This window comes from Tachypleus tridentatus, chromosome 2, assembly GCF_004210375.1.
Source record: "Tachypleus tridentatus isolate NWPU-2018 chromosome 2, ASM421037v1, whole genome shotgun sequence".
NCBI classification, from domain to species: domain Eukaryota; kingdom Metazoa; phylum Arthropoda; class Merostomata; order Xiphosura; family Limulidae; genus Tachypleus; species Tachypleus tridentatus.
Window position 1 is genome coordinate 107,016,310 of NC_134826.1, and position 13,671 is coordinate 107,029,980.

Consider the following 13,671-nt stretch of genomic DNA (forward strand, 5'->3'; position numbering starts at 1 on the left):
CTTGTTATGCAGAATTTGAGAATAACCCTTGGTGTTCATAAATAAGAGTACAGATGGCTTTTGTGAAATATTTTAAATCTGAAGAGTGGTTAATTCTTATTTGGTGAAATTAATTCAATGTAAAAAAGATGGAGAGAGGGAGTAGCATACTTCTGATTGAATATTGTGTGTAGTATTTATTTTTTGTTAAATAGTTTTAAGTACTGTGTATCATAATGAAAGCAGACTGTTTTGTTCACTAGTTTCTTGAAATATCTTTAGCTTTACAGGTGATTTTATATAAATATAGCAGTCAAATTAATATAATGTAATATGGGTGGTCCCACATTTAAAACTTCCTGTATATGACTTGTTGAAACAGAATTTTAACCTTAGAATAATTGAATATAATGATTTTAACATGATTAACCATTATTGATGTATTTTGACCTCAAAGTTATTGTTAACAAGTATTGTGGAGTTAGGTAATTGGGGCACTTTTCACCTGGTTATGTAGAATGTTCAAAACGTCACTATAATAGTCATAATAACTTAAAAGGAATTCTTCTGTAGTTCCTTTAATCAAACTTCACACTGTTGTGCTATATGATAAAAATGTAGATTAGTGTTTGTTTTCAAATTAGTTCCTGATGACACTAGTAGTATTTTTATAATACTCAGTAACATTCCAATTGGTTTGAAGTACAACTGTGTTTAAAAAAATTGCATTAATCTTCTCAGCACGTTTCCTCGAGTTGGATTCCTGTACGTCGTGAGCGGACTTCTCAGTGAAGTTTCTGTACTTTCAATTTGCCTCCTAGAATCTGAAATCCACTCGTGTTTGCTGTGGCTGAAGACTTTTGAAGGGGATGAAAGGATCCTGGTGGTTGAGGGGTTGAACCCCAACACTCCACTTTGGCTTTGTATTCCTGTAGGTGGGCAGTTTTGAGGTGTCTTACCCAGGGTCAATTGGCTGGTCCTCTTGGGCTAGGATCAATGGTGTACCAGTGTTGGACTTTCTCAACAGGTGTTGTGGACTTTTTATCTGATGCTGGTGTTTGGGTATAATGCTCACAAAACCCTTGAATTGTTGCAATGTCTTTGTTTGGCATTCTAGTGTCACTTCATAGATCTCCATGGTGGTGGGATCAGTGGGCACTGAAACATAATCCTCAAAGAAAAACTGAAAAAAAAATATTGGCATTTGACCACACATGGACGATAACTGTTGCACAGTCACCATCACAATTGGACTGAACACCTTAAATTCTGATTCTGCATTCATTATATGAGAAATCCTAAGGGTAGATGTCTCCCTTTTTCATTTGAAAGGAGTTTGAGGGCTTGCTTGCACCCCGAAGTCAGTCAGGAAGTTGTGTTTGGAAGTTCTTCATGATGAGAAACCCACTTGAAATTATAATGTATCTCAGATGGCTGGTTTGGGTATTAACACTGACCACCTTATTTCTGTTTTTAAATTTTTAAGGGTCATTGGCCTTTTTAATGCTATTTAAATCTTTTATTCAAATTTTAACCATTGTTTTGTTTGAACTTTTGACTTGTTATAATAATTTTACTTTTATTGTTTACCAGTTGTTTGATGCAGATAAGTTAGTTCTTTGTGCCAATAAATGTCAAACACCCAACCTTTCAACATGAGGTCAGTCTTATATGTCCAACCATACAATCTCTTTGTACTTCTAACTTTCAATATAGTGTGTGTAGCTTCACAACATTTGGCAGTATTTCACTTAATATTATGCCTTTTAACATACAAAAACTTCATATCTTTAGTGAAGTTTGTTTAATAAGATAAAGATTTCTCCATAAATATGTGTATTTATTTTGGATAATCTTTGTACAAAGTAATTTTTATGTTTACAAATACTTTTTCCCTATCTCAAAAATATCTAACTTTTCTGTAATTCCTAAGACCTCCTAAATACATTTGAAACATTTTTAGTAAAGCTTGATAGTTTGCCTAACTCCAAAATGAGATCAGTAAATTCAAATTACCTCATAACCACATTTTGTTTATCCTAATTAGCTCCAAATTCCTAACAGTATATAACTATTTATAGTAATTTTATTGTGTTATTGCTTTTGAACCATGACTAACTACTGTCTAAGTGTTTAGAAGTGGTAAATCACTAAGGGAACATGCAGCTCACTTTATGCAATTGAATTATGGTTGCCCATGAGCTGCTACATCTAGTACAGTCAGACTAGAAATGAAACATTTTTTGGTATTATTATTATTATTATTATTATTATTGTTGTTATATATTACACTTAATCTAATCTTAACTTACCTAAAAATTAAATGTTATTTTTACATTTTAGTGGTATTTTTTTATACATACAAAAAATATGTAAACATGAAAAACAAAAATTACTTAAAATCTTTTTCTTGCTTTTTTACTTGAGTTGACCTTAATTTTTATACTACTCATTTTATTGAAATTAATAATTAGTATTTAATTAAATAATGCTCAAAACAATGTATACTGCTCAAAAAGATTAAAGGAACAGGTACATATTTCACTATTTTTCTCATAATTAAATTTATGTATGAAAAACATATCTGTTAGTCTACAAGTGTAAATTTTCTAAGCTTGCAAGTGAAGTTTGAAGCAACTCAAATGAAAATAGGGGTACCCTGTATAAGGCTATTACATGAAACTATGCATTCTTCATTAATTCTTAAAATAAACATCAACATGGATATTTTGCAGCTCATTTTGTCAAGCACTCAGGTGCCATCTGCAGAGATGCCAACCATTACAATTTGAGCGTAATCATTACGATTTTGGTGTATACATTATAACTATACACTCATACAGACAAATATTACGACTTGTTGCAACTCCCAAATTATACATTACTTAGACCTATACAATAAAGTGATAAATTGTTCCCCCAATACTAGAAAATTTCTAGTGAGATACAAATTTTTATAATAAATAAAAGACGTAGTCCAAATGGCTACTTGCGATAATCATGTTTGTGTTTGAAATAACAAAAAATATTTATCTCCGATGTGTACCAATAGTTTGAGTGCGGTGCTTGTCTGTACTGGGTATGTGGGGGAATCCATAGTTTCATCATCAGTGCTTGTCAGCCAATCAGTGCTCGCGTAGATGGGTATTTCTCGTTTTCTATGAGGCATAGAAATTCCAATGTGATCGATCACAAGATGGAAAAAAACAGAACTCGTTCACCAGATTGTCTTGTTTCTGGCAATTCTAAAAGGAGTAAAACTGTGAATCAAAAATTTAGGAAAGAGTATAGTGCAAAATATCCAGTCATTGCATCAAAACTTAGTGACAGTCATGCGTTTTGTACAGTTTCACATCAATTTTTTTTCTGTGGTGCATGGCAGGATAAACGATTGTTCTAGACATACAAAATCTGCATCTTGCCAACAAAAGGCTGAGGCAAAGACAAAAATGATGCAGATAACGACATTTATGAGTAAGAATTCAGAATATGAAACCATAAATGCAGAAGTGATGTTCATGTAATTTGTCATTGCTCATAATTTACCCCTAGCTCTAGCTGATCATGCAGGACATCTATTCAGAAAAATGTTCCAAGACTCTGATATAGCAAACAAATGTGGCTGTGCTAGAACCAAAACTACAGCCATTGTACAAATGTTGGGTTGTGAAGATGACAAAATGATTTCAAGCATACTTATTAACAGTTTACAGTTCAGCCACAGATGGTTCCATAGACATAGATGACTCAAAACTGTATCCAGTGGTTGTACAATATCTGTATGGGCTCTGTCTACAATCATTATGCTAGTCATTTGAAATAGTTGGTATCTCTGCATCTGACAGAGAACGAGGTGGCCAGGGTGGTCCAGATGCTGTGCCAGACTCAAAGACTGGTGGCACAGTGTGTTGGTGTGTCACTAATAGTCGTCAATCAATTTTGGCATTGCTACAAGGAGACGAACTCTTATGACAGGAGACCAGGTCAAGGTCATCATCGCTGCACAACAGTCAGAGAGGACCGCTACATCGTGACTACTTCTCTGCAGTACAGGTTAGCTACGGCTTGGTCACTGTGAAATAACAGTCACCTTTCCACTGGAACCTGTGTGTCGACCCAAACAGTTCGCAGTTGTCTGTACAAAGGACATCTTAGGGCTAGGTGGTCTGCAAGAGTAATTATTTTAACAGCACGACACTGTGCAGCCAGGTTGGAGTTTGCTCGTCAGCATCTGGACTGGGAACTTGGTCAATGGACCATCATGCTGTGAACAGACGGGAGTAGGTTCACTGTGTCTCTTGATGATGGATGTGCGATTTTTCCACCCTAACATTGTGCAAGTCGATGCTGATGGAGGATGTTCTGTAATGATCTGGGCAGGCATATGCTTGGGTGGCTGCACAGACTTACTCACACTTGACAAGGTTCTCTGAACACACGATGATATAGAGACGAAATTCTGGAACCCATTGGGAGACCTTTTGTCAATGTTGTTGGCAATAGGTTCATTTTCATGCAGGTTAATGTGCAAGCCCATGTTGCCAGACTGTGTGTGGACTTCCTTGACAAGGAAGGAATAGAGATTTGAGTGGCCTGCCAGATCTCCAGATTTAAATCCGATTGAACATTGTTGGGATATGTTGTCAAGGCATGTTAGTCAATGCCAGCACCCTCCTCAGAATGTACAGCAACTCTGACGAGCCCTGGTAGACAAGTGGGCTGCCATACCCCAATATAATATCAATAAAGTGATTTGAAGTGTGTCAAATCAGTGTCAGGAGTGTGACACAGCCTTTGGAGGTCACACTAGATATTGAATGTTTCAAACATTTCTTGAATAAATGCATGTAAACTTTTTAAAGCATGTTTTAAACACAGTATGGGATATGAGTTTTGGTGATGTTGGTCATTTTTAAAAATTTTATTACTTAATGTTTTTACTGTTCATCACACATTAAACAATAGTTGGAACTGAAATGAGGCAAATTTCCTAAAAATAAAATAAAAATATCACATTTGGAAAACTGAGATAAATTATTTAAAAAAAAATACATGTTTCTTTAATTTTTTTTTATGCAGTTTAGATTAATAACATGCAAAACTTAGACAAATTCCCATACCTATCAAAACTTTTCTTGGTTTTTAACACTGCGACAAGAGTCATTACAAATTCATCCAAGATGGGTATCTGTCTGAGAGGAACAATGTTTGTACTCGAATGCAATTGACATTTAATTGTTCAGAACATAGCATTATACAACACTTCATTTGATAAATGAAAACCTTGTTTCTGTTTGTTATAGATAAAACATAATTAAATGGTCACCTATTAACAAGTTATGAAAACGTGGATGTGGCAGGAGGTATCTGATTTTCTATTCAATCGCTGTGTAACCAAACAAAGTTGAAACTTGTATAAAAATTATCCTTGTTCAGATATCTACATAATTAAATGTAAATTACTCTTTAATAAATAAATTCAAGATGTTTTCAAATGATCCCTTGTAAAATAAAGATTTTAGAACTTGTATACTATAAAAATATGAATTATTCATTAAGATTTTATGCAGTTCTACCTGCATAACATAAAGTAGTTTTTAATACAATTTTTGAATGTAAGATATTAAAACTTTAAGTGTAGTGAAGGACACCTGGGGAGATGGGGTTAAAGAATGCTTATGTTTTATGTCCAAAATCTACTTCTTAAGCTCTGCTTTTATACACAATTTCATGTTGTAAAATAAAATCCAGAAACATGCATGTCTTAATTCCAGAAATTCTTCAGTAACTTTGCAGCTACATTTTGATAGGTCAATTTCAATGTTAAGTGTTGACCTTTTTCAGACAAAAAAAAAGCTAATTGTTTTGATTAATATCCTAAATTTGAATACCACTAGTGTGGTTTACAGTTCATTTGATCTGTGATGTAATAACATTTTTACCTTTTGAAATCCTTTTAATGACCAATTTGAATTAATCTTGTGTGAAATATATGCACACAGTTTAAGGTGAAAATATAATTGATACAGATTTAATGAGCAACGTGTATGATAGTTTTGCTTGAATAAGTGCCTTTTCATAAACCTCCTTAATCACTTATCAATCTCTTTCAGCACAGCTTTAAGCTGTAATAAACTTTTAAACAAAAGATTTTCAATTTTTCTGTGTTCCATTTTTTTCTTTCAGTACAAAAAAGGTGTTCTTAGTTTAAAAAAAAAGAAAAACAAGAACCTCTCTATGTAATATAAAAACTCGAACAATGCCTATCCAGTAAAATGAGTGACTTGCATCATGATTTATGTATAAACAATTATTTGGAATAGTCATATTAGTTAAATTATTTTCTGTTTTTTTTGTTGTATTTTTTCCTCTTTGATACTCTTCTGTGAAAAATCTTTGGTATCAAATTTGTGTATGATGTGGGAAAATGTACATTTAATTTTTAGTATTATATATCAAACTGAAAAACTATTGAGCAGTAAATAAATTAGATTTAGAATATAAACTTCTATAGTACTTAGTATTTTCTTTATTCAAGAATATAATTAGTTGTTCATTTAACATGCTAAGTTAATTCTAAGAAATGTAGAACTAGAATAAAAAGACAACGTACAAATATAGCAGTGTGTTCTATCCATACCTCTTTCAATTTCTTTTCTTAAATGTTTTATTGATTTTGAGACATTTTGTTTAAAATATTTTCCATAAGATATTGAATGAAGAGATTACCCCCACTTTGACCCGCTTGAAAGCTGAGCGGCAGGCTTATATGGAATACACAAAAGTTGTTCGAGAATTGGAACATTTGACAAAGCTCTATATAGCTTGGCAGTTTGTTCAGACACAGGTAAGTAACAAAAAAAAAAGATATGTCACTTAGTTCACTTTTATATAGCACTGAAGTGAAGTGGTATATCATAAACTTTGAATAAATGGGTATATTATTTTTTACAAACTACTGTTGAAAATATCAAGTTTGCTCAAAAATTCTTTTGTTTGTGAACATTTTTTGTGGAAACATCTGTGTGATGAACGATTAATACTGAAAACATTCAAAATATCACTAAATTATTATTTTTTCTTACCAAACAGCTTGTGCAGATAATTGTTACAATATTCTTCAGTGTTCTTCATTTCTAAATAAGTAAACTGGACAAAACAAAAATATTTCTTCAATGAGGCTTACATTTGATAATATTTCTACAGTTACATTAAATTTATTCATCAACCCTATAGAGATGGGTCTTCCTGTGGTCACGGGTCCAAGACCACATCATCATGTTTGTAAATTTCCATCCAAAATGTTGAACTACCATTCTATGAATATATGTCAATAACTTTAACATCAAATTGTAAATTATAATTTAAAACTTAGTGTTATACATTAGTTAATTTATTAATTTAAAAGTAAATATTAAAAAACAAATCTAAATATTGATGTTTGTTTCATGTGGTATGTTGAATGGAGCATTCCTTCAGATTAGATGTTTATGATGTCCAAATGCAAAAATCCAGTCTTTTTACAAATAAGAAACTGATTACTAATATTGACAAGCTAGAACATAAATTCTTATCTCTCCTGCATTTTGAGGTATTAATGTTTTATATTATTGCATAAAGTAATGTTAAGTAGGTATTGTTGACAGGTCAGAAAAAAACAACAAATTTTATATGTAAAATGTTATGAGATTTAAGTTAGGTAGTCAGTACAAGAAAATACTTATGCACAAGCAAATAATTAATTTACAACTGTTAAAACTTAATTTAAAAATTTAATACTTTGTGTATGAATGCTTTATAATGTTTACTGATAATCTTCAAAATGTTGTGAATGTGTGTACATTTTAAAAAGTTACGATGTATCTGCTTTATGGTTACTTTTGGGAATAAGGGCTGGGTGGAATCTAATTCTCGTTATTAGAAGGGTTAACCTTTAAGAAATGTAACGTATAATTTTTCAAGGATTGCAGTTTTTGTGAATTTTTGTTTTTTCATTATTATGATAGTGTTTGATTTTCCTAGTTATGTAGTAATTTAGACCCTACAAAAAATCTTAATTTCATCTGTTAATCTTAAGGCATCACTTTTTATTATTTTAATTATTTCAGACTAATCATATTAGTATTTTGAGTATCATATTTTGATACTGAAAAAAAATTAGAAATTATTTTGGGTGTGAAATTAATTTGCCAAATGAAAGGATTTTTGCACAATCGAGGAAGTAGAGTGAATCATGAAGATTTTTATGGACTTTTGATGTGAATAAACATTAGTTATTTATTTAACAGGAACTGTGTCAGAAATCAACAGAAATACTGAACGAGATGAAAGAAAATATTGCATCTCACCAGAATCATATTGTCCAAGTAGAAAAGAAAGTTAAAGAGTTGGATCAACATATTTATGAATTGGAAAAGCAAAAAGATGAGGTGAAATCTCCATATTGTTGAAGTTGCTTAGCTATTTAGACTTAATTTCATTAAAATTTTGGGTGGAACTATATATATTAATACCTTTTTCAAAATTGTTAGTTTTCAGAAATTCATTTGCATATTTCTATAATTTTCAGGAAGCTGGAGGAAAACTTTCAAGGTTGGAAGAGGCACTTAAAGAAAAGCAGATGTCTGAGGCCAAATTTAACAGTGATCTTCAGTACAAGAGAGATTGTCTGAAGGAAGAAAACAAGAAAAAAAAAGATTTGCAGAAAAACCTCGATGAGGTGATTTTATAGAATTGTGCTACAACTTTTGTATATAAGTTTGTTTTGCTCATTTAGTAATAACTTTTGGAGCACATCTGATATTATTAATGTTACAAGTTAAATTTTTCTTAATGAGGAAGTTCTGGGGCAAACTTTTATGTTCTGTGCAGAAAAGAATGGACATAATATTATGACTTTTCTATGTCACTATTATTGAATGAATATTTAGTATAATGTATATATGAGCAAGATTATGTACTGTGCTAATTCAAACTATTTGAAATGAAAGTTTGTATAAACTACTTTTTAATTTTGTTGTTGACATTATGTTTATGTAATAAAACCTTATAGGATGTTGCAACAACTGTAAGCAAAGAAAAACAACTTCAAACATTGCTGACCCAATTAGAAAAATTGCAACAGGATAGCAAAGTAGACAGTGAAGCTCTGACTGCAGCGCAGAAGCATTTTCAGGCTGTGAGTGCTGGTCTTTCTAGTAATGAGGATGGAGAAGAGGCAACTTTAGCTGATCAGTTGATGAGTATGTTTCCAATTTAATTTTTCAGTACTTTGTGTTTGTGTGTGTGTGTTTGCTTGTAATTTATTTTAATTTAAAAACAAGCCAAAACAAAACAAATACAAAAAAAAAATTGTATCAACTGAAATAATTCCAGGGTACAAGCTACAATGTGAGATTATAAAATATACCCTAGGTTTTGGAAGTAATTATAGAAGTAGGACCCACATAGTGGTGGGGATACACTTTCATCAGTTTTAACCTCTGCTTGCCAGTCTTGCATGAGAAATAAAGAATAGCAATAGATATTAGAAATTAGGAGAGTGAGATGTGGGTATTCAAGCCCACAATTTTTCCACATCTGTATCACCCTTCACTGCCTGCAGACAGTTGCAGAAAGGTGACTGCTCTCCCAAGTAAAGAAATAAGATACTACCATTTGTGGGTAAATAATATAAAACAATATGGTAGAAAGGCACTAATTGACAACACAGCAAATGAACTATACCAGTACGAAGTGTCCCATCCAGCTGTCCAAACCAGTACAGCTCCCAATCACCATGTCTATTGTGACTATTATGCTTTAAGCAAGCCTTTATGTGCAGCAAGGTTTGCATCCTCATAAAGTTGTGCCAAGTTGTTAAATGACCTTATTATTAACTAAAAATAGTTATTAGAAATTTAAAGTAAACTTTCTCTAATTTATTTATTTAACATGTTCTTGTATTTGCTACAGAATAATTTAATTTTATTTAAAAATTCTTTATTAAATCCATTAATTCTTGTATCAATATTTCAACATTACTGATAAAACATTGTAATTTATTACAAATTTATATTGTATTTATAATATGTATATTTCAACAAACTGGTTTTTAAACAAGAAATAGGGGTTGAAATTATTTCTAAGCTTAAGGTCAGTCATGTTCACTTGCAAAGATGTGCTGCCAAGTAATAGTTCGAAGGTGAACGACATGCATGTGACTAATAAAAAGAGCAGATTTTACACCATTCATGTATAGCTTAAAGAAATTGCTACCAGTGTATGGACATGTAGCATGAGATAGAAGCTTAGTCCATTGTTCTCTTGAGATGTACAGAGTGCTTGGCAAGTGTTTCTTGCCTTTATATATTAGTTTGCTAAACAGTTAGATTGTATTTAGGTTTTACATTTATATTTTAATTAGTTATGTATTATTTTTATAAATGCATATTTAAAATTCTGTGATGGTTTACATTTAACTTGATGTAGTATGGGATCTTTGCCACTTACAAGTTCATTACCACTGGTATGGACTGTAGGCCTCTTCTCTTGAGTGATACATCATATCACTCAGTTGAGAGTAGAATGGCACATTCTGTTGGTGTTGATGGCAGATAACACTCCCTTCCACAGACCTGATATCTGATTCCAGATGCCATAAGGTTTTGTTTGCATACTCTCTAGAACCTTCTAAATACATTTCAAATGTTTTGTGTCAGTAAAACTTTATATTTTATCTGTAACTTTTTCTACCCTAACTCTTTAAAAGACTGGTCAGTTTCACTAACCTTGAAACCAACTCCCCCCAAAAAAAAGTGTGGTTGTATATACATAAAATCTAAATCACTTAATTCTAAAATTACTTTATTATAACATGGAACTTTATATGCTTATCCTAACTAGCTTTAAATTCATAACAATATACATCTGTTTATACATAAATTTTATTGTCTTACTGCCCTTTGAACCATAACATTTGTAAGTCATTGAATGCACAGCTTGCATTACACTGCTAAATTGCATAACACATGGGCTGCTTGTAAGCATACTTGCTGGGGAAATTTTATTATTTATTTTTACCTGAAAATTTTCTAATTTCTCTATTTTAATTACTTTTACAAGAATAAGTAAAGAATAACATGAAAAACAAGAAATACTTACCTAGATCATAACTAGATTATACATATCTGGATCACTGTTGTCATAATAAAGAGCTGTTAAAAATGCAGCTAAGCTTGTTAATGTATTTCCAGTAAGAATAAAGTTTGAAATGGGAGGGCAGTAGTAGACAGTTCTTTGTACAGAAAACAATGTAATATTGAATATAACCAACAAAAGCCAAGGTTTTAATATATCAAACTACATATTAAATGTCAGGGAGAGAACTATTGGCATTTTGTGAAGATGATGTGACAAGCAGGCTTGTCAAAAAAGTTATTTTCTATTTTATGGCTCTGTAATTAAATGAGATTGAAGATATAAACATTATTCTTTGAGTGATGACAATATTATAATAGTTAATTTTATACTTCTTAGAGGGGTGGTGAATAAAATGGGGATGGGATGCTTACAGAAAATGTCACCTTTCTCCCACTAGGAGAAAATCAGGAATTTTTAGAAATACTTTCATATAAAATTAAGGATTTCAAGTGTGTACACTATTGAAATATGCATTATTAGCTATGTTTTCTTGCCAAATGATAAAATAATTTAATAAAATTTTAAATATAATTTGCTAGAACCTAGTAATATTTGCAGAAAAAGATACCCATAGCAAAAGTTAATAATGGTTAAATGCTTAAAAAAATTAAAAGCTAACTTGATAGTGCTTTTGTACTGAAGTATAAATTTAAAATTAATATATCTTGTGATACAAAGAATGGAAAGCTTAAATGTAAGCTTACTTAAAAGTAAGATGTCTTTTTAACCAAATACATCTGTAGGAATGTATCAAACTCAGGTCATCCCTTAAGTAATGGTCAATTTTAAGATCAGAAAAAGAGAGAGGATTTCAAATGCTTTTAGTGTTATTTAATAGTGCATGTCCCATTATTATTATTAATTGCGTTCTGCCAACAGTTCACAAGCTCCTGAATACCACTTCTATAAAATTCTTGGAGTTTCAAGGAAGAGAATGCAGAAGGTAGTTTGGACATCTTCATGCATTTTAAAGCTCTTTTCCATCAGTATAGTTCTGCAAACTTTGGAATAGATGATAATCAGATGAGGGCAACGTCTGGAGAATAAGGAGAATGTGGAAGTTTTTCCCAGTTCTTAAATCTTTGCAGGTGTGACACATGCTATATGGGGCTGTGTGGTATTCTGGGGTAACGCAACACCTTTATGATTGATCAAAGCAGGCCTCTTTCTTTCAGTGCAACATTCAGGTTCTCTAACTGTTGACAGTAGAAGTCTGTAATCGTCACATTGAATGGAAACAACTCAAAGTGGATCACACCACCAAATGTTTAAGAAGACTCTTCTAGGGTGGAGATTCATTTTGGGCTGTGCTTTAGCCAGTTTACCTGCACTGAGCCATTGTTTGTGGCACTTAACATTTTTATAAAATATCCATTTTTCGTATCCAGTCGATAACCTGTTAAAAAAAAGTGTTATGTTCATGAGAGTGCAGGGAAGTACAAATATCCACTCTTGCTCTAAGGTTCGCTTGTGTCAAATCATGGGGACCCATTTTTCAAGTTTTAACACATTTTCATGCTGCTGCAGATGATTGTGAACTGTTGAATGGGTTGAATTAAGCTTCTGTGCTAGTTCAACTGTTACAGCACAATCTTCATCAAGTGCAGCCAGCAGCAAGTCATTATTAAACTCAACAGGACGATTTAAATGTGGTGCATCACTTAACTTGTAATCACTTGGTCTGAACTTCTGAAACCACCTTCAAAATTTTCTTTCATTGAGAGAGACTGTACCATTAACATCTTCAATGTTTCGTGTTTTTTCTGCTGCATTATTGCCTTTTTTAAACACATAAAGCATTATATGCCTAATGAGCTCCTCAGAACATCCATCTTCATAAGGGTTTATTTGATTAATGATCTGAAAAAATGTAGTTGGGCTAGTTTCTTTTTGTCTGAACATTTTCATACACATCCCACTACATATTTTAGTCATTAAAGCCTTCTGCAAAGACAGAAATGATGATGCCCTTTCTGTATTAAATTTTTGAACATTGCATATGGAATGACCTGATAAGTAATGTAATGAAGTAATTCCAATAATTTCAATAAAATAATGGGATCACCTTTAGTTGCATATGACGCATAAGAAAGAATCAAAGTGTACGTGTCATGATTTTGTATAGCTATGTTCAAAAGGTAATTCAAGAACTTCATTATCTGTATATGTAAGCAAGCCTGGTATCAAAATGTATATGTATGTATCTGTCTATCTGTCATGCTTTTTGACTTTATGGCCTAATGGTAAGGGCAGTCAACTTAATGATGGGGACTAAAACCCATGACCCTCACTCTGAGTATACTTTTTCAACCAAGAGGTATTATAATATAATGGTCGTTCTTCTAACTACTTATTAATAAAAAAAAAACAAACCAAGAGTTGGCAGTAGATAGTGTTGACTACCTGCTTTCAGTGTAGTTTATCACTGCTAAGTTATGGATGGCTAGTGCTGATAGCCCTCGTGTATCTTTGTACAAAATTCAAGATAAACCAAGCCATTATGCTCTGTAT

General features: G+C 32.0%; 1 protein-coding gene across 1 annotated transcript in view; it reads left to right on the forward strand.

The window, feature by feature from the left end:
- SMC2 (structural maintenance of chromosomes 2) overlaps positions 1-13,671 on the forward strand; it is a 91,292-nt gene that overhangs the window by 27,932 nt on the left and 49,689 nt on the right. The window contains exons 5-8 of the mRNA XM_076490114.1: positions 6,689-6,826; positions 8,268-8,408; positions 8,549-8,698; positions 9,032-9,221. Of these exons, the coding sequence (XP_076346229.1) occupies positions 6,689-6,826; positions 8,268-8,408; positions 8,549-8,698; positions 9,032-9,221 (619 nt within the window). The remainder of the gene's footprint in view (positions 1-6,688; positions 6,827-8,267; positions 8,409-8,548; positions 8,699-9,031; positions 9,222-13,671) is intronic.